Source organism: Lepidochelys kempii, chromosome 2 (assembly GCF_965140285.1).
Source record: "Lepidochelys kempii isolate rLepKem1 chromosome 2, rLepKem1.hap1, whole genome shotgun sequence".
In the NCBI taxonomy this organism is placed as follows: domain Eukaryota; kingdom Metazoa; phylum Chordata; order Testudines; family Cheloniidae; genus Lepidochelys; species Lepidochelys kempii.
Window position 1 is genome coordinate 199,325,807 of NC_136381.1, and position 22,318 is coordinate 199,348,124.

The following is a 22,318-nucleotide window of genomic DNA, read 5'->3' on the forward strand; positions in this document are numbered from 1 at the left end:
ATCAAATTCAGAGGAGAAAGGCCTCCCACCCAGCAGGCCAGAATCATTAGCCAGGTTCTTTGAAGATTAACTTGATGTTGAATAGGTAATATACAACGTAGTATGTTAAGATTTTTTTTTATAACTTTGCCTTAATAACAAATTAAAAAAAAAAACACCTAGTTTCATCACATGGAATCAGCCGCATTTTTCTAACCTTTTAGTACGTAAGGGAAAAGCAATAAATCATAATAATGTGAGACTGGATGCAACCTCCAGAATTGCACTTTATTATGTCTTTTCTTTCTGGCAGTATTTTTTTTTATTTGCAGTGTGTGTACTCTTTGCTAGAAGTGTGCATTTTATATTTAAGGGTATTAAATGTGCAGTGAAATCGCTAACCAGTGAATTTTTTATGACGAGGGAATAGTGAAAAGCCAAAGCACGTGGTATTTGCATCCAGTGGTGGTTTCTTTTGACGTGAAATTATCTCTCCAACTAGTTACTATGTGGAAATATTTGCTATAGAAATGTGTTACTCATGCTGCATAAATTTGTCTTGCATTGGTATAGAATTCCTGGGTAGAGTTCTGGTGGTTTGCTGATATAGGGCCCAATTCTCATTTATACTCAGGCCATTTTATACCATTCTGAACATATAAAGGGGTCTTTAAAGTGCGTGTAAATGTAGCTCACTGCTGGAGAGGTGTAAACTGGCCTTGGTGTAAATAGAATCAGGATCATGGTACCTAAAATGTGCTATGCATTTCATAAACCTAGTATAAGACAGGTCCCTTACTTTAAAAGTTTACAATTTAATAGAGAACTCCTAGACAAAATACTAATAAAGACGTGGGGAAGGGAAGCAGGAATTAGGGAGAAGCATAATAACAAACATGTGGGGGATATAAAATAAAAGAAAGGAATACATAGGGTAGGTTGGGGGTTGTTTGGATGCTAATGTACATATAGTGTTAGTTGCTTAAATATTTTTTAAATCATGCTTTTTTGAAATTGTTTAGGGGAATTTGAAAACCACTGATGGATCTTAGATTGGATTCTTACATTTTACTGTATTATTTTAAGTTAGTGTGTGAAGCTCTACTTCTGTGCTCATGCACAACTCTAATCTATCATTTATAGGCCTCTAATTGTGGTATCGTAGAGAGTATTCTGAACTGGGTCAAATTCAAGGCACAGACTCAGCTGAACAAAAAATGTTCATCAGTGAAGCACAGTAAAATCAAGGGCATTCCAAAACTAGATGATGCTAATGATGCTGGTAAGAGCTTTAATATGATTACTTCATGCCAAGAAGTTTATTATGTTTATATCTTTAATGTTATCAACAATTGTTAAATCACTGTTAGAAGCTCTAAATCTGTTGTACACAAGTTTAAGATAGTTTATTGTTATGTTAATGATATATTTCTGTTCAACCTTTAACTGTTCAAACTATTCAAAGTATATTTCTGTTCAGACTTTATCATCTTGAACTGCATACTTCTCTATGCAAATTTTTAATGATCAGTGAAAGAAAGGTGAACCCCTTAGTGTTGTAGCTGTCAGTCTGATGCTAAGACTACCAGATACTTTACAGTAAGGAGTTAATAGTTCTGACTTAGGGTCTGGTTTTTATTTAGAGAGGTACATCACAATAAGTAGTGTGTCCAATATTCTGTTAGGTTTTTTATAATATATGTCAATATTCACTGAATATATAGAAATAATAATTCATTATGATTAGGTAGCACCATGTAAGACAGCTGAGGAGGCTTTGTAATCTTTTCTGAACATTTTCTAGTTTTTTAGCCACAGAAACCTGGGGAGAAACTGTTCCATCACCTGGGATTAGTGTTTTTTAGGTAGGGATGAGATCTTAGGGACAGAGAAACAGTCTGACCTTTGGGCATTTAGTATAATTTGATAACTGATCTCTTTGCACCAGGAAGAAAACCATTTTGCATACACTTTAGCTTCCAAAAATTAAGAATTTGAAAGGAGTAGCCCTCTTTAAGCATTTTCATTTTAAGGGTTTTCATTTGCATATGGGGTTTTCTGAGAATGTAGGATATGTCCACAACCCAATTAAAAACCTGCGGTTTCTGGGGCTCAGGCTAAGGGGCTGTTTAATTGCAGTGACATCAGGGCTCGGGTTCGAGTCCAGGTTTTAGAACCCTGCAAGATGGGAGTGTCCCAGAACTTGTGCTGCAGCCTAAGCCTGAATGTCAACACCACAATTAAACAGCCCCTTAGCCTGAGCCCCACAAGTCTGAGTCAGCTGGCACAGGCCAGCTGTCGGTTTCTAATTGCAATGTAGACATACTCTTAAAGTCCATTTCTTAAATTTTCAGAGCCTTGTTTGTTTCTGAAATACCACTGTTCAAATCATCAGTTTCAAAAAGGCAACCTGCTAAGTCAGGGAGAGACTCATATTACTGTGAGGAATCTGGAGAACACAAGACTTCTTTCTTTTCTGAGGAAGTTATATATGCCTTTTTTTGAGGTTTAGTATTAAATAGTCATTTTCTCCAGCCTCTGAGAGGGTCATTGGTATTTGAAGAATGGAGTAGGCTCCAGAAGAGTGGAGCTAATATCTGGCTTTCCTTCCAGGAAGGATTCCTATGAATATATAGACTGTCTGCAGCCCTAGCAATGAGGGAGGAACAAGAGAGAATCATCTTGTTTTAATACGTTAATGTTTTAGGACGAATGAGAACTGCTTGTGGAGAAGTCCCAAATCTTAGCCTTTTCCCTAGGCAAACAAGTATTCTTGTCTTGTTGTTCTGCTTCTGTCAGATGGAGGCAGAACACTTGAATTATGGCTTGGTTCCAGAGAAGATAGAGGGGGTAACAATACTTTGATCCATTGAGCAGCTTCCATGTGTGCGTGCTTTTGCATGTGGTTACCCAGTCCAGACTTGTGGATTCTGCATGTATGAGAGAACCAGACATAATGAAGTCCAGTGGAAGATGAAGTTACTTGTATAAAAATTATGCAGGTATATGGGTGGGGGAATGAAAAACCCATCTTTAGTGTATATATGCATATATAAGTGTATGTCATTTGTAGACCGTGTAGGGCTGCAAGACAACCACCCAGAAGTGGCTATTCACTCAAAGATACAACAGCCAGTACTCCTCTGTTTTCCTTATGCAGGAGTTTTAGGTCCCTGGATTTGTGTGAGACATCTCCACCCTCTTCCATTGCATTCATCTTCCCCTCCACACCAGCCCATTGCTGGGATGAGGACCTCCTCAAAGGAGGAGTGGGTGGGGAGGTTGCTTTGCTCCCTCTGTGGAGCTTAAGTGGTATGGACGGTCTCACATTTTGAGTGAAACTCACCCTGTATTAAAGAATTATCTATCATTTTGGTTTAGGGAGAAAACCAGTAATTTAGTACAAACATATTTTCTGGTTTGCTTTCTTTCCTGCCTCTTTCCCACCCCTCCCCAGGTGGCAAACATTCTTTGGACTGCACGTTGATTTTAACAGAAGGAGACTCTGCTAAATCTTTAGCTGTATCTGGCTTAGGGGTCATTGGACGAGACAGATATGGGGTATTCCCACTCAGGGGTAAAATCCTCAATGTTCGGGAAGCTTCTCACAAGCAGGTAAGCAGTACTGCCAACCCCCAACGTTAAAAAAATCTTGTCAGCTTCAGTGTATATAATGGCTTAAAAATTGTGAAATTTTAAAAATAATGATTTTTAATGTGTCTTTATTTGATGTTTGAGCTTTCAGAGTTCACATTTTCAAAAAATTCTCAGCAGATGTGAGTTACTTTTTATTGAAATTTGAGATTCCCACCTAATAAAATGACATTTGGAGATGAGGCTTCCAGAATTTATAAAATATTGCAAAAGTTGTGGTAAAAATAATAAGAGTTGGCAACATTGGGTAATGAAGGACAGCACCTGAACTAAGAGACTCTTAAATATGGGGAGGTTTTGGTATAGCTGATGTAATATTATACAAATATCAGGGTATCAACTCATGGTGCTTTTTTACTCCGTGCTGAATCTCTGCTTTTTACACAGATTATGGAAAATGCAGAAATCAACAACATTATCAAAATAGTTGGTCTGCAGTACAAGAAAAGCTATGAAGATCCAGAATCTCTAAAATCCCTGAGATACGGAAAGATTATGATCATGACTGATCAGGTTAGTTTGAGGTATACAGGTTTAAAAAACACAAAACTAAGATATTTTAGAGTCTTTGGTTTTTCATTTTTGCTAGTTTTGTAGGTATCACTTTTACCTAGCCTTTGCAGAAGGAGGGCACAAGTCTGTGCAGAGAAGCTCCCCACTGCTTAATGTTTTTTGGGGGGATGATTTCCCTATAACTACTGTTTCTTCTTCGAGTGGCGTTCCTGTGGGTGCTTCACTTTGGGTGATTGTGTGCCCTGTGCCTCGAGTTGGAGAATTTTGAGAGCAGTACCTGGCTGGGCTGCACATGCACTCTCCCCGTCTCAGGCCTGCAGTGGCAGTTAACTGGAGCTGTGCGGACCCCTTGCCCCCCAGTTCCTTCACACCCATCCTTGGTCTGAGTCGGAGCTCCAGCAGTGCGCTTCCTCGCCTCAGACTTAGTTTAGTTAGATTAGTCAAGTAGTTTAGTGTAGTTAGCTTAGTTGGTTAAGAACCTTTTATTTCTTTTTCTCCTCATTTTAAAAAAAAAAGGACCAAAAACTTTTTTCTCCTTTCGTCCCCTTAAGGGACATTATTTTCCTCAGAATGCCAGGGTCGTCTGGCTTTAAAACTGCCGCTCCTGTCGCAAGGCAATTCCGCTTTCTGACAGACACTCACAGTGTGTCCAGCGCCTGGGGGAAACTCATGTGCCCCAAAAGTGCACATATTGCCACAATCTTAAGACCCAGACTAGGAAAGCCAGGGATCTTAAACTGAAGCTCATCCTAATGGAGAAGTCCCTCTGTCCCATTTCAGACTGGCTCGCAAACTTCTCCTGTCACCCTATTATGGCAGGCAGCTTCCGACAGACCCCTCTCCGCCATCCCGAAAGGAAGGGACCTGTCTCCTAAAGGACGTGGAAAAAGGAGAGCTAACACTCCCCCTCCCAAGACCATGTCAAAGAGGAAATTCCCCTACTCCCTATAACCATTGTATAGGTTACAACAGGTATCAAACAGATAACCAAATTCTGCTTTACTATACCAGAGCAACCCATCTGATTTCAAATCTTTGTTCCATTGGTGTGAATGAGAACATATCTGACCTAGCACACGTAAATATGTTGAGGCACGAGTGGAAAAAATGGGACAAAGGCCAAGTTTTAGGAGAAATGACAGTAGAAAGTGGCTCAGGGGATAGTAAATATACTATTAGTAGTGTCGTTTTTAAAAAAAGAGATAAATGTTAGGGGAAAATATTGTATGGATCCTCTCCAAAATGACTGGTATTAAAACCAGTGTCCTTTTGTTAGGAATAATAAAAACAAAACGCAGACAAACTAAATCAAACAAGGTTTTTTATACATTGTGTTTTGAAATTCACTGATAATAATTAGTACCTCCCTTTTCGAAAACACTTCACAAACAATCCTCATATACCCCTCTGAAGTATCTATGTACTATCCCCATTTTACAGATGTGAAACTGAGGGGGAAGCTGATATCCAAAATTTCAAAAGTCCACCTGATCTGATTTTTGTCAAAGGTGCTGAACTACCACAACACTAATTGAAGTTAGTTGTGGGTTCTCATTGGCCCTGAAAATCAGGCTCCAGAGTCTAAAGTTGGACATGCACACAAAAGTAGACAATTTTGAATAAGTAGGCGTTAGTTATTTTCCCAAGGCCACACAGTGAATAAGTGATAGAACGGGGATTAGAATTCAGGAGTGTTTGATTCCTAAACTTGTGCCATATCAACTAGATTATGCTGTTTTATGAGACAATCTGTCTGTTAGATAGCTGCAGGGAACAAATTCCAGAGGTAGGGTCCTCAACTGAGTGAACTCCTTTGCTTGATTTCAATTTATTTAGTGTGTGCATAGTTGTCTAGCCAAGCGATGGCATCTTCAGTGGCATGATGCAGTTCTTCTAGGCCACCACTGAACCTAATCAGTAGGCATTCATTGACAATGTGCGTCATCGTCTGTGTTGCGCCACAGCTGCACAAAGGGCTGTCATGAAGGCCCCAGAAATACTGGTTGGCTGCACAGAAACCTTGCCCAGTCCAGAACCTGTTTAACAGAGACCATTGGCGACAGGGCAGGTCAAAACCAGGCGGGCAACTTGTGAGGTCAGCGACGAGGGACTGGCTGGGGATTATAATAGATATCCATTCCTCTCACCAGAGTGTTTCTGCCCTAACATCCTGGCATGGTGGATGAGACCATAATGGGTGGAGTGACGGCAGAGGTGCAGCCGGTGGTTTAAAAAGGTCATTATGCAGCGGCAGGCTTGAGTTGGCACGTACTTTCTCCAGTAACTTGCCAGTGGCAACCTCTCATCTGATATGAGGAGGAGCAATATTGCTCAGAACTGAGAGCCATGGGAGTGGAGTTGGACACAGGGTGCTGGAGATGATACGCATAGTGGTATGTAACTGCGTATCCACCAGTTTGATGTGTGATGATCGGCTCGATACTGGTGCACAGTACTCCACCACCAAATACGAGGTGGCAAGAGCTGATGTCCGCAGAGTTTGAGCACGAGCACCGCATGATGAACCTGCCAGTTTGCTAAGAAGGTTGTTGCACGTCTTAACTTTAGCTGCTGTCTTCTTCAGGTGGGCATGGTAACTCAGTGTGCAGTCTAAGGTCACAGCTAGATATACTGGTTCTACTTCATGCTTCACCTTCTGACCATTCAGATAAACATTCAGTTTCCAGGTTGTGCTGGTGTGATGAAGATGGAACAAACTGGAGACTGTTTTTATGACGTTTGGCTGAAGGCGCCAAGTCTTATAGTAGTGGGCTAACTTTGCCATGTCCCGGTTTAAGGTGGCATCAAGCTCGTGGAACATCTGGGCCTGGGTACCGCAACAGATGTCATCTGCGTAAACGAACTTCCGTGACTTTGTTGTTGGCAGGTCATTGATGTAAAGGTTGAACAGGGTTGGCGAAAGCACAGAGCCCTGGGATAACCCATTGCTCTGTCGTCGCCAAGCACTCGTCTCCTCCCACATATGGACTCTGAACTGCCTATCGCGGGGGAACAGTTCAACGACGCCTGTGACCCAAGGTAGCAGGACCCGTGATACCCTCACAAGCAGACCAGTGTGCCATACCGTATTGTACACTGCTGTTAGAGTGATGAAAACAGCGCCTGTTTTCAAGTTTCTCTGGAAGCCATTTTCAACAAATGTGGTCAGCGCAAGAACTTGGTCGCATGTGCTACGGCTTCGGCGAAAGCCGGCTCAGTCAAGGCTCAAAATTCTCTCCATGTCGGGTAATATGCGCAGTAGGACCAAACGTTCCAGTGCATTGAAACACACCGACAATAATGGTATGGGACGATAGCTTGATGCTTGACTTGGGTCCTTTCCAGGCTTTAGGAGGCCAATGGACTTTTGCGGTGTGCCATATCTTTGGTAGCCTTCCATCACTGATGACCCTTGTGAAGAATTTCACAAGCCAAAGTTAAGCATGGGAGCCAAGGTTTTTCAGGAATTCTGGAGATATGTTGTCATAGCCCACAGGTGTTCCACACTTGCTGCTACCCAGTGTCTGTTACAGTGAATGGTTGTGGTTAGTATCTGATCTGGTTTACACGTTTAAACATACGCCATTCGTTCCTCATTTGTCTTTGCACCTGTTTCTCCAAAGGTTCTCTGGGCACTTTAAGTAGGTGTCCAGCTACCTGGTTGGGTGTCACTGAGGGTTGGCAGAATGCAGGTGGCTGTTGTGTTGCTCCAAGGCATCAGAGTAGACTCCAACACTTGCGGCTGGAGCGGGTAAAGCTCATCCTCTTGGTCGTCTCCTCCCATCTGGCTCGGCAAGCAGTGTCCAATGATTCGATCAGATGGTCAGCGACATCTGGATCACCAGATGCCTCATACCGCTTGAACAAGGCAGTGCTGTCTGCGTCGAGACAGGATGTAGACCCGGCGGCAACCGCATGGGATGGCTCTGCAGGCTGCTTTGTAGATAGCACACAGAAGCGACAGTAGGTCTCATTTACTGAGATATGCCGGGCTGATTTGTCACCACGCTCTTCTCCAACGCTTCCCGGTATCTTTCGGAAGTTTCACCAAGTCTTTTTGGAACTCTTGACAACTGGAAGCTCGATATGGATCAGCGGTCTGTGTTGGCTGCGTAGGAAGTTATCCAAGATGGGCATGTTGCTGGCTGAGGGTGGCCATGAACTGAACTGATCCAGCACAGGTCAGGACAGTAGTCATGATCTCATCTAGAAGAATGGAATGTGTCTCGCTGCTTAGCATCATGGATAAGGGCGAGGTCATTTCAAGATGCCCAGTCTGCAAGTTGTTCACAATCAGTGTCAGCCTCCTTATATCTCCAGTCTGTGTGATGTCTGTAAGTCTCCAACATAGTCAGTTGGGTGTGGTAGGCTTGGTAGAACCTGTTGGTTCCAGCTGACTCTTAGAGGCTTGTATACATTTGCCAGCCAGAAACCGCCAACCTGTATGGTATCACAGAATTCAGTAGACATCAGCTGAATGGCATCTGCAGTATCGGACTGAATATATGTGGCTCGGCCATGCTTCGGATATGCCTCATGGCACAGCAGGTCGAAGCCGTCGATACTGTAACGCCTGACTTCTGCAGTTGCCACATGTGTCTCTTGCAAGCAAATGATATCGATAGTATGTCGATGAGCAAGAATGCCAAGTAAATCACACTTGGCAGCCGACAAACCCTCCACGTTGAGTTGTAACACGCATAGAGCTGGACCAACTCCATAGAAGTCCTCGGGCTGCACGTTCGGGTTGTTGGTGATGACAGTGCTGGGGTTTGTTGAGCTGGTGCTCATGGAATTCGGCTCACTGGTTGGATCATTAGCTTCCCTGACTGCTGTCAGGTACTGGCAGGTGGCACAACGAGGACGCTGATCCAATGCCCCCTCATTGATTTCAATGAGAGTTAGGTTCATAGACACCTAAGAAAATCCCATTAGTCACCTATCTGCATCTTTAGATGTCTAAATACTGTTGAAAATCTTGTCCAAAGTGCTTAACACCTGGACACCTGGAACTGAAAGCAAAATCTTCCATATTAATGTGAACTGCAGCAATGGGATATAGAATGAAAGGTGATGTCAAAGTTGAGTCCCAGATGACTCTAGGTTCTGAAGATTATTACCAACACTTGTGATTACCACTTGAAGTGAATATGAAGTCAGCACAGATATAGCAGTATAGGTGTTTTATGGTTGTGGTGACTCATCAGTCTCAGATCATGGGAGGCTACATTTTCTACCAGCTAAAGCTTCTGGGTGGACTTCAAGGATAGACATAAGAACTACACTTCGGTAGTCTAGCATGGAATTAACAAAAGCATGGATGACTATTGCAATTTAGAGAAGAATAGTTGCAATTTTTTCAGCCAGTCATAGATGATGAAAGACAGTTGTCTGTTGCTGCTACCTGAGAATCTAGGTGCACCAATGGTTTCAGTAGTCGTCTGGGACTACATACTGCTAGGTGAAAGGCAATCGTCATTTGAAAGTCTGTGGCTTTATATTGGGCTAATCACAACTTGTTGAGTCACCGGAGAATGATGTATCCCTTGGTGTATTCACCACAAGAAAGTGTACAGGATTCCATTGGGAAGGGAAGCTGCTTCTTGTAGCAGTGTGCCTGTGGATGCTTCACTGTAGGTATGCTTATGCTGCCTTGTGCCTTTGATCGGAGATTTCTCATAGCAATGTTAGTTCAGCCAATGCATGTATGTTACACCATCTCATGCTATGTGCTGTTGCTGTATAGCACTGCATGGGTGAGCCACCTTCATTTCCTTCTCAACCGCCTTGGCTTGAGATGGAGCCTTAACATTGTCTTTGTTTAGTTTTACCTCAACCGTGTCCCCTTAATTCTTTTAGTAGTTATTTTATTGTAGTTGTCCTTAGTAGTACTTAGTACTAGTTTTAGCTGTACTAGTTTAAAAACAAAAACTTTTTAAAAACAGGATATTAGTTTCTACCCTCCTGAGAGATTTTTACTTTACTGGGAGGACATACCCGGTTCTCCTGGTTTCAAAGGTTGCCTGTTGTGCTGGGAGGCAATCCCAGTGAGTGACGGACACTCCTGGTGCATCCATTACCTCTGGGAATCTCATATTTCCCAGAAGTGCAACTTATGTCTGGCATTAAAATCAAGAGCCAGAAAAAAAACCAAGGAGATCAAACTTTGACTCTTCATGATGGAGATCTTACTGCGCCCAGCCTCTGTCCATGGCCAGGGGAATCCCCCCATATGATGGTCTCTGAGTAATCTGCTGCCTCCCCTGTCTCCAAACCACACTCCTTGATGGCATCTAAGAGGAGGACCCAAGATTCCTCTCATAAGACTCCCAAAGGCTGTCCCCTAAGTTCTTCACATAGGGAATCTACTTCAAAGAAGTCGTGGTCTCTGATGATTCCATCTACTTTGGCACGCACTGCTCTCCAATCTGGTACCCATGAGGCTGCTGGTTCCTCGGGTACCAAGGGCACTGTCAAGTTCAAAGACTGTAAAGTTCTGGGCTCGGTTACCGTCGTCGGTTATTGTCAACAGAGCAAGGCGGCAAGAAGAGCGCTGCCTGGGCTCTATCTGCACACCCCTCGGAGCAGTTGAGGTTCACAGTAACGTCAGCTCCTTCAGCTACTATCACTTCAGCGCATGCATGGACATTCTACTGACAACACTCAGTCGGCTACTTTACAATTCAGAATTGCCAGCTACCAAGCTTTAAAGGCAAAATATAATCATACAAATTATACCAAGCTGAACTCATTTATTGAGCATCTATCAGCAGAACATTAGAGAGCAATTCCAGGCAATTATTGCAGAAGGCCAGCTGCTCGCCAGAAGATCTCTGCAGGCCCCCTTTGACTGTTGATACTGCCACCCGGTGGATGGTAGTAAAGTGTTCGCTGACCGTATGGACCAATCTCTGCACTTCTTAAAGGACTCCAGGGCTACTTTGTGTTCTCTCAGGATCTATACACCTGCCCAAAAGAGAAAGTTTAATAAGTCCCAGAAGGCACAGAGATCCCATCCTGCACAGTTCTCAAGCTCCCAGAGATCAGAAGAACCTCAACACAAGAGACAGAGGTTCCAGAGAAGAAAACCACCAACTTCTCAACCTTTGACCTCATAGCCTTCTACCACCAAGCTCCAGTTTTGACAGAGTGTCGAGTCCTGAGTTGCCATCCTCATTCTTACCAGCTGCACTGATTCACCTGCCTTTCTTCCCACTTCCAGTGGGCTTGGGAGTCAATCAGTACAGACAAATGGGTTTGGCAGACTATATTTGCAGCGTACTCCATTCACTGTACTTCTGTTGTCGCTCCTGACATCCCTTCCCTGTCCCTCTTCAGGAACCCCTCTCATGAAAATCTTCTACAACAGAAAATAGGGCTCTCTCCTACTGTTGGGTACTATAGAACTGGTTCTATAGCAACACAGAGGGAAGGGGTTTTATTCCAGGTATTTCATGGTTCAAAAAAGAACAGCAGTTGGGAGACCCATCCTAGATTTAAGGCTACTCAACATCTTTGTGAAGGCAAAAATTCAAAATGATGTTGCAGCAATAATTCCATCACTGGACCAAGGAGATTAGATCTCGGCCCTAGATCTTCAGGAGGCATATTTACATATAGGTAGGGCCCTACCAAATTCACGGTCCATTTTAGTCAATTTCATAGTCATAGGATTTTAAAAATAATAAATGTCCATGATTTCAGATATTTAAATCTGAACTTTCACAGTCTTGTAACTGTAGGGGTCCTGACTCAACTCTGAAGGCAGCGCAAAAGTAAGGGTGGCAATACTGCAATCAACCTACAATAACCTTATGACACCTCCCTCTCCCCCAGCCCTCTTTTGGGTCGGTACGCCAGTTTGAGAAAACTGGTCTCCCCCGTGAAATCTGTATAGTATAGGGTAAAAGTACACAAAAGACCAGATTTCACAGTCCGTGACACATTTTTCATGGCCGTGAATTTGATAGGGCCCTATAGATCCACCAGCTACACAAAAAATGCCTACGCTTTGCTCTTGGTCAGGACTACTTTCAGTACAAGGTGTTCCTTATCAACCAAACCATTCACCTCCTAATCTTCCACCCTGAACCTCACCTAGGCAAAGAAGAGGTGCTCTTACACACACCTGAGGTCAGGACAGCCCTGGTCTTCTATCTTGACAGGACTAAGCCTTTCAGAAAAACTTCCAAATTATTTGTTTTGATCACAGACAGATCAAAAGGGTCCACAATCTCTAAACAAAGACTTTCCAAGTTGATAGCCAACTATATAGTTGTTGCTACCAATCTTGTAATCAGCAAATACCCTGAGACATATGAACTCACACTATGAGGTCTATTTTCACCTTGTAGGGTGCATAACCATCTCTCCCTATTAATCTCTGAGGGAGGCCACACCTCCTCACTGTCACATACCTCTAAAGGTGAGTTCAGAAGGGTGGAATTAGCTGCACCTAGTGCTGCGGCCCTCCAGCCAGGCAGAGCAGTACGTCAGTGTATGAGCCCCGGGCCCTTGGTCACGGCAGGGCAGCGAACAGTTAGTAGGCTCTGGCCTGCAATCAGGGCAGAGCGGCTAAGCAGTCTGAGCCACAGGGAAGGGCGAGCACCAGCACAGTCTAGGGGCTCAGGCAGCAGAGGATGGTAGGGTACCACAGGCTTCTTGGCCTAAGATGGGGGTGCTGCCACCTCAGGGGTGAGATGGTAGGGGGACATGGGCCTGCCCAACTCCACTGCATACCAGCCCAGGGCCCTAACAGTGGCGGAGTAGTCGGCCACTGTGTCAGCGGGGGATCCGCCTGCAACACGGTGACCTTGAATCAGGCCAACAGTCAACCAGACGGGCGTTTAGTTCTCTTGGGCTACTTCCTACATCCCCAGGGTTTGGTACCTCTATACCATGGGGGTTGTCTGCCATCTCAGGAAGCTCTGGCCAGTCCTCAGGAGGCAGCCCTGGCAGCACATCTGCAGGCTCCAGCAACAGGCGGGATGCATCTGTCTCCTGTGGTGGCTCCAGCCCAACTGAGCTGCAGGGCCCGTCTTTTTTACTTCTGCTTCCTGTCCTGCCCTTCTGCTTCCAGCAGAGTGGACATGGCACTCCTGGTTCTGCCCCTCAGGAGGCATGTTATGGTTCCTTCCTGTCACTCCCTGAGGGAGGCCGCACCTCCTTGCTACACACCTCTACAGTCTTTCTCAAAAATGGTTCCCATCATTGAAATATGTAGAGCTGCGACTTGGACTTCTATACTTACGTTTGCTGAGCACTATGCAGTAAGTCACAATTCTGCTTCCGATGCAGCATTCGGATCAGCTGTGCTTTCCTCTGTATTGGACTCAACTCCAAAGCCCCCTCTTCCTTAGGAGGAACTGCTTAGTAGTCACCTGGTAAAGCACCCACAGGGACACTGTTTGAAAGAAAAAGAAATGGTTACTCACCATGTGCAGTAACTGTGGTTCTTTGAGATGTCTGTCCCTATGGGTGCTCCACTGCTCACCCTCATTCCTCTCTGCTTCGGAGTTCTCTGCTGTGGAGCATCGTGGTAGAGAAGAAACTGAGGGTGGTTCACCTGTGGAGTGCTATATAACTAGCATGGAGCATGAGGCTGAGTAACATGCATGCATGGGTCAAAAGGATACTGCTATGAGAAGTCTCTGATCAAAGGCACCAGGGGGCACAAGCACACCCAGAGTGAAGCACAGGGGGACACATCTCGAAGAACCACAGTTACTGCACAGGGTGAGTAACCATTTCGTTAAATTGCTGCTGAGTTGCTGAAGAGCCCTATCAACAGAACCGGTCCAGGGGATCCATTCAGCCACTCCCCTTTCAGTTCAAGCCGTACACTTCTGCATCTCTGCTGTCTTGCTGCTGATGAAAAGAAGGTTGTAGGTACTTTGTGCTTTGGCAACCATGCTCTGAGGACTTCTTCTACGGGAGGTCTTATCCCCTGGGCTATGCTTGTACAACCCAGAACTGAAACTACCCATTTGAATAAATGTTTCCCACTAAAAAAACATTGCTTCATTCTTATCCAGGTCAGTGAGATTTGTAACTATTGACACGTTGACTCCTTAATCATATATTGTCTTTGTTTTTGTCAGTTCACTTGCACTGGAGCTAATATGCCATATTCACTGATAGTGTTCCTTTTTCATATTTAGGATCAGGATGGATCTCACATAAAAGGCCTGTTAATCAATTTTATTCATCACAATTGGCCATCTCTTTTGAAACATGGTTTTCTTGAGGAATTCATTACTCCCATTGTAAAGGTACATCTTATACTGACAATATAAAGTTTGGATGTATTGTAGATAACATTATAAAAAAGGCTGACTAGGTATATTTTTGTTATTTTTAAGGCAAGCAAAAGTAAGCAGGAACTTGCCTTCTACAGTATCCCTGAATTTGATGAGTGGAAGAAACATATGGAGAATCATAAAGCATGGAAGATAAAATACTACAAAGGTTTGTTTTTAAAAAAACACTCATGGACTTGAAAAAGCAATAATTGGGTGGTGTCTGTTTTAGTAAGCACTTGTAGAATAGTTTCGGAAGTTATTTCAAAGTCAGTCACCGTAAATTGTTAGGAAAACATGATAATTCAAATACTATGATTATGTAGTAATTGTTTTCTCCTCATCTTGCAGGTTTGGGTACCAGCACTGCTAAAGAAGCAAAGGAATACTTTGCTGACATGGAGAGGCATCGAATCTTATTCAGATATGCTGGTCCTGAAGATGATGCTGCCATTACACTAGTAAGAACTTTTAAAACTACTGTGCGCCATGTTTTATGAATGCCATCACTTGCAGCAAGTATTGGGTCAAGAAATCCTGACTCTTAGTGTACAGTGGTTACTTACTTTATTTCTTCATTTTTCAGGTTATTTTGTTGATGTTTGAACAATATTACAATTCACATTCAGAGGCTGTGCCTTGTGAACATCTGTCTCACCACCTGACATTGTGCAAGGACTTTACAACAGCTCTTAAAGGGATACTGACAATATGATTTTTTAAATTAATTAATTTCAACAAAAAGTTTTTTTAGCTCTGTTAGTGTCTTTTGGTGAAGGGGCCTGAAAACCTGGAGTTGTAGGAGGTCGAAGGCAGCAAACTCATATATACTTATTTAATCTCTCTTTCAGACTCCACCCTGGCAGCTTCACATATCTCTTTAGGAGTAGGTTTTTTGGAGGATGGAAGTGGGACCTTCTAGGGCTTGTATGGTTGGACTACTAAAAAGAGTTGTACTGGATTGTATCAGAGCAGAATAAAATGAATTTTTAAAGTTCAGATAATTTTTTAGGGGAGTTTACTGAATGGTTTATAAAATAGAAATAGAATAGCATACAGAAAATAATTGCCACATACATTGTCTTTTAAAGCATTTTTACTCTGTGCTGGAGAAGCATGATACACCTAGATGGCACAGATAAACGGACAGTCTGTGAGCCGGAATTGCTCGTCCCAAAACACACAGGACCAAATCCTAGCTCTTTACTCTGTCTCTACTCAATCTGTGTGAAAACCAAGGACCAGATTGCTCCTTTCTACAGTAAAACTTGAAGGCAATTAGTTAAGGGAGAAGGAAAAGTTCATGACCGTAACCTACAAAGGTTCTCCTCCATTGGTCTAGTTGGAAAGGGGGACAGATTTGGCCACTTCCCTCTCCCCTCACAGAATGGTCTGTGCGGCCATTGGGATCCACAAGAGGCCTATACTGCTGAACTGAATTTGTATCCCTGGCATCTTCCTGCTCCTTAGCAGCTTAATTCCAGTGAAGCTGTGCTACCAGGAACTGTCCTTGACTGTGGCTACATCCTGGACTGAATTATATATGGTTGGATCATGAGGGTCATTGTCAAGACAGTGTGCTAAGATTTGGTCTGGTCACAGAAATGAACGTGGTGGCAACTGTTTGAACCAGGTAGTTGGTAAATTAAAATTCCAGAAAAATAAATTATATGCTTTTCTGAATATATTTTTTCACCTAGGGTAACCACTGAGTGGCAGTTCTAATCTCAGATATACATGCATTATTACAACACCATATACAAAAGCCACTTTTGTAGTTGAATAAGCAGTAGGGAATTTTCACATAATTTATTAATATGCACCTGCATATCTCAGTTAGAATTGAGCTCAAAGTTACTAGTGGCCATACTGCATGGTTGTCATTTACTTTTCATAATTATTAGAACACCATTATTTCTGTGTTTCTGAATCATTCACTCTTCGGGACAAATCTTACCCAATCCCTCCCTCACCCATGTGAGTGTGAAAGATAGTATAATCAAAGTCATTCTGCTGTGTGAGATAACGAGGGCAGGATGCATGGAGTCTGCACTCTGGGTTTTTTCTGTGTTCTGTAGTAGGTGGTTGGTTGGTTGGTGGTTAGCTGGGGAACAGTGCATCTGGTAGATTTGCAAGTGTGTGGATCCACTCTCACCCCCAAATATGGAGTGAGTGGCTAGCAGTTATGGATGGTGGTATTGCAGCCCTGTGGCTGTGGAACAGACTTGGGATATAAGCTGACAGGGGAGAGAGAGAATATCTCTTCTGACACCTACAGAATTCTCTAGTTCCAAAGCCATTTATTTAAGCTTTATATTGGTATTAGGCTGTGGTTCATTGGGCCCTACCTTGCAATCTGTATGTGAGAGACGCTCACAGGTACTTAAGGTTTGACTTGAAAGTCCAGTTCTACTCTGAAAAGTGCGAGTTTTTTTCTTCAGTAAGGTCTGCAAGATTTGGCCCACTATGTGTGGATCTCAAAAAGTATTGCAAAGCTCAAGAACCTGCTGATCAGAGAACTGCCCATTTGAAAACCTACCAACAATAATTGTTCTGACTATAATGAGAGTAGTTTGTTGTGAGCAGGTATACAAGAGGATATGTATTTAAATAATTCCTCTATGAGAGCAGCAATTTATACAGATTGTTTTTATAATTTTTACCTTTAATAAAAGTTACTGTATATTTACAAGAACCATGCAATATTTTACAATAATTATTAAAATTACACATGTATAATGCTGTATATGCTAATAATATGATCTGAAATATTTGCAGGCCTTCAGTAAAAAGAAAATTGATGACCGAAAAGAGTGGTTAACAAACTTCATGGAAGACAGACGACAGCGTCGGTTACATGGCCTTCCAGAGGTTAGTTCTAAATGAGGAGAAGAAGCCTGGAGGATGATGGCTAAAATTAATGCGGTTTCAATGTTGAAATTATACTGATATATACATTTTCTTTTAGCAATTTCTGTATGGTACAGCAACAAAGCATTTGACTTACAATGACTTCATTAACAAGGAGTTGATTCTCTTCTCAAACTCAGACAATGAGAGATCCATTCCATCCCTGGTTGATGGTAAGTAGATATTCATGGTGATTTATGAGGATGTACCTTTTTATCCATGTCATTTTGAAGGAGATGACTGTATTTGAAAAGAAGTTGGTACTCTGAGAATGAAATTTTGGAATTAGTGAGAGAAATTGAGAACCTGTATGTTTCTGCTTCATTACGTTGCCTCTAATGTACAGTACTGAGTTGTCTCCTCTCTGAAGTGAAACTAGAGGCAGATCAAGTTGTAGCTTAACAACCTGTCCACTTGGCCAAACCTCATCCCTGGACTGTGCAGGTGCTCTGCTTCTGTTACAAGCGTTCCTTTTTTTCAAGTGCTCATATTCATCAACATTCAATTCACATTAGCAGTAGGGAGCGGATTACAGTGAAAGTCTTGTCCTCTCCCCTTCTCACATCAAGGACAGTGTTTTGGAGCCATTGGACCCATGCTGGGATCTTTCAGGTTTACCACCTTTTCTCCCATGGAGCAGCATGGATATGCAAAGAAGCACCCCAGACACAAAGCATGCTCCATTTGTAAAGCTCATAGCAGGAGAAGGGGAGATATATGCCTATCCTGTTTTCAGCCCAGGTACTCTTGTTCATCCAGGAAAAAGGGGATTGGAGTCTCATAGGTGGGATGGGATTCCCCCTTTCCCTCAACAACATAGACTTCACAACAAAGCACAAGGTGTACTTAAGACAGGTGATACCCAGAGAGAGGTACACAAAGACTGCCATTCTCATCCAGCTGCAATAGAGAAGAACCCTTAATCAGACTACGTCTAATTTAGGTGAGAAGCCTAAGGTTCGTTGCTCATAGTACTTAAATGGGGGCTAGCCAGCCTGGGGGAAAGACAGATATCTTCTCCCTTCATGGAAAGGTAAACCTTCTATTGCCCCTTCTCTATTGACCTCTTCTCAGATGAGGAAGAACAGCATACAAGCTCCCAACCAAAAGCATCTAGGGAAAGCATATGCAAAAATCTCAAAACTCCCTTAAGGGTCGAAAAGAAGAGTATTTGATCATGTAAATAAAGACTGTAATGTGCATCTGCACAAGGGGTTGAATGGATCACATTAATTCTGGCATTTCTTAACTTTTGCGTGCTTGACTTTGCAACCTTAATGTTCTTTTAACATAACTTTTGTATGCAATTTTCTCAGTTTTTAAATAAAGCAAACTGAAAGAAATTCCATCATGTGGAACCATATTCATCCCCACATAGGTTGTCAGTGGGGTTGGAACTTTTATATCCATAGCAAAAACCTCTACTGCCTGAGAAACAGAAAACTGGTAGAAATAGTAGGCTGGTGACCTTTATGTAGATGAGTCACTAGAGAGGAATCACCCTTTGCACATGCTCTGCATACATCTGTTGTTAGAGGCTGGCAGCTAAATTTTACATTTCATATGGGCTGAGCATCCTCCAGCCCAAGGCTAGGCAATACTTTCCCTGCAGTTGTTGCTCACAGCTGCTCAGGTCTATGGTGGCACTGGGCACCAGTACTAAGAGCCAGGTCTCCCCTGTGCTCTCAGTGTTCTCCTGTTGGTGTCCAAACAACCCGAGAGCAGGATGTAGGCAGACACAAACAAAGAGGGGTTAGGAGCAGAGAGTGGCAAAGGCTAGAATAGGTAAAGGGCCACCCTACAGTGGGAACAGGAGTAGGGTGGGGACAGGTGCAGAAAGGTCTGTAACCATTAAAACACACTCCCATCCAGAACCTGGAACAGAACCCAGGTTTTCTGAGTGCCAAACACTCTTTTGCTATCTAGTAGGTAACTATAAAATCCACTAGTAAACTATGTCATTTTCAGAAGTAACTCTGCCATATTTGGGTGGATTTTCACTGAGAACGCAAAAGGCACGTTTCTGAATCCAGGGACAGGATTGAGATTTAGCTGGATAGTGTGGGGAATTATTGAATGCTGCATGTTAATATTAAGTTAATTAGCTAGAAAACTTCAGTTTATATCGCTGTCTCTTTTCATCAGCACGATTTTCGCTTACAGTTGGTTAATATAAATGTGTTCTTTTATGCTGTGTTTATGAATTTGCTAATATTGTATAGATTTATTTTCATTCAACATAAAATTTATCTCCCTTTCAAAAGAGATTAGAAATGTGTTCTCTTAGAGAGAGAGACAGAATTTATAATTTCAAAAAGGGGTGTGTGGGGGGGTATATATATTTAAAAAGCATTATTCTTCTAAACAGGTTTTAAGCCAGGGCAGCGCAAAGTTTTGTTCACCTGCTTTAAGAGAAACGATAAACGTGAGGTTAAAGTTGCTCAGCTGGCTGGTTCTGTTGCTGAAATGTCAGCTTATCATCATGGAGAGGTGAGTATGAAAAATGGGAAGGATGTATTTTTTCTATATAGAATATAGGTGAATTTTTTATTTTGTCAAAAGCGCTTAACAATTGACCAAGAGTCCTTCTAGTAGAAGTGTTCAGAACCTTTTTAAGAAAGTGAACTAAATGGAATCCATTTTGATAAGAAGACAGTTAGTTAGTTTTATTCCTTCATGCACAGCCATGTCCCAAACAAAGATTCTAGGCTGTGGGAAATTATGCTGGGGCAGCTAGTTAGTGGATTTGCACCAGGTCCTCAGTCATGCCAGCTGTATACCTGACCATGTTTTAGACTTAGGCAGGAAAGACAAATTGTTTTTATGTAAAAGTAAAGAAAGTTAAAATGGGATTCTGTGATCTCTTTCCAGAACGTTTTGAAATTGTATGATACAGTTTCTTGCATTTAATAAGATTAAAGTATTTGTTTTCCAGCCTTTCTGGTATTTATCTGGAATATTATCAATACTGCCAAAAAATAGAATTGTCAAAATATAAATATAAAAATATACGTTCAAAAAGCCACCATCATCATTTTGTGGGAGAGGAGTGATGATGCACAATCAGCAGAGGTTATTCTCTCCTGTACACAGAAGTGAGTGTTTGAAAACTCAAAACATTTGTGTGAGGGTAGGGGATGAGAAAGTAATACATATGTAAACTTCCTTGTACAGAAGGACAATGAGAGAGAATACAATATTTTAACAGTTGAACTACAGATTCCCTATTTCTGTAATAAATTATAGCCGTCCATTTTTCAGAGAGACCATGTTTGAAATCAGGGTAGAATGAGTTATGGATTATCTGGCAATGAAAACCTGTTATACTAGCTGATTAGGAAAGAGTAAAATTTCTTACAGTGAATAGTAACCATGTCTATGTATTTTCTTCCAGCAAGCATTAATGATGACTATTGTCAACTTGGCTCAGAACTTTGTTGGAAGTAACAATGTTAATCTGCTGCAGCCTATCGGTCAGTTTGGTACCAGGCTTCATGGTGGGAAGGATGCTGCCAGCCCTCGATATATTTTCACAATGTTAAGGTAAAAGCTTGCTCAAAACAAATTAAACTAAAAACACATAGAGCCAAATTTTCAAATTGCCTTTGTTACTGCACTACAAGATTTGCAAGCATGTATTTGTTTGTGAGGATGTATGTAAGAGACGAAGAAACCAAGTAGCTGGGTATGCTCAAATTCCTGATTCACATGTGCAGATACGTTTTTCGTGCGCACAGATTTTCCTGCTAATTTTGTGAGAGTAGTACTTGTGGACTTAAAAAAAAGTTAGCTGTACAAATTTTACTTTGAATCATAAGGTTACAGATTGAAAAGGCAGATCATCCAGTTCAACTATCAGTCTTCAAAAATGGAACTGTGCGATTTCATGTTGTCTTTCTGATTCCACATAAAATGTGTTACAATCCTTTTACCCATGAATGTATTTCTATATGGCAGCCTTACAACTCAGTATAGGCTTTGAAAGTCAAGCTGTGTTGTTTCCTTCTTCCATATGGCCAGTATTTAGGTTCTGCAAACAAAATTATGATCTCAGTTGCACCTGTGCAACCACAATGTAAACTAATGGGATTTCATAGGTATAATTGAGAGTATAATTCAAAGACAGTGGAGTGGCCTGGAAGTAAGTTAGAGTGTAGTTTGGCAGACAGAATTTGCTCCCTATAGTAAATTCTAATATTTTGTCCAGTCTGATTGTAAATGTTACATTATATGGTTTCTACCATTTCCCTTAATAAATTATTTGACATTGATATTGAGCCTTAATCCTTTTGTTAATTTCATTTGATTATTCTAGTTATATCCCCTTCTGCATTAATATCAGTTTTGTATTCCTTCCACATATAAATGTTTCTATGGTACAGTACTTTAATAGATTTAATATGTTCTCCTGTTCATTTGATCATATGCTAGAAGACTGATTTGCCTAGTTTATTGTGCATAATTTGTAAAGGGCCCACTGATGAAACCTCTGTTTGTAAAGTGTCTCATGGACTCTTGAGGCTTTTATGCCTACAGTTAAGCTTGGCTTTTTTGGTTTGGTATGAAACTGTGAACATTGCTGTTTTCTAACTGTCTGCTTGACTTATCTCTAGTCTTTTGAGGAGAGGTATTGAAATATATGAGTCCTGAGTACTTCAGTGTACCGGATTTCTGTATGTTTTAAACATAGGATGGTAAGATATATGCACACGTGGTCATAACCCCCCCTCAAAAAAAAAACAAACCCAAGCACCCTGTATTTATTATGAACTGATTGTTCCACTGTGAAGGTTCAATAATACATCTGTCCTTGTTTCAGAAAACAGTATTTTCAGCTTCATAATGACAATTAAAAAGAGAAAAAATACAATTTTTTTCAATGAGATGAAATTTGGGCCCATTAATCTTCATCATGTAACACATTTTTTGACTTACTGGGCTCTTGTTAAAGTATGTTGTTTTCT

General features: G+C 41.9%; 1 protein-coding gene across 7 annotated transcripts in view; it reads left to right on the forward strand.

Moving 5' to 3' along the window:
- TOP2B (DNA topoisomerase II beta) overlaps window positions 1-22,318 on the forward strand; it is a 129,519-nt gene that overhangs the window by 81,363 nt on the left and 25,838 nt on the right. For all 7 annotated transcript variants that reach the window (XM_073333463.2, XM_073333460.2, XM_073333461.2 and 4 more), the window contains 10 exons: window positions 1,123-1,261; window positions 3,437-3,594; window positions 4,021-4,146; window positions 14,307-14,417; window positions 14,508-14,613; window positions 14,796-14,905; window positions 17,223-17,315; window positions 17,413-17,527; window positions 19,723-19,844; window positions 20,749-20,897. In XM_073333463.2, coding sequence (XP_073189564.1) covers window positions 1,123-1,261; window positions 3,437-3,594; window positions 4,021-4,146; window positions 14,307-14,417; window positions 14,508-14,613; window positions 14,796-14,905; window positions 17,223-17,315; window positions 17,413-17,527; window positions 19,723-19,844; window positions 20,749-20,897 — 1,229 coding nt within the window. The remainder of the gene's footprint in view (window positions 1-1,122; window positions 1,262-3,436; window positions 3,595-4,020; window positions 4,147-14,306; window positions 14,418-14,507; window positions 14,614-14,795; window positions 14,906-17,222; window positions 17,316-17,412; window positions 17,528-19,722; window positions 19,845-20,748; window positions 20,898-22,318) is intronic.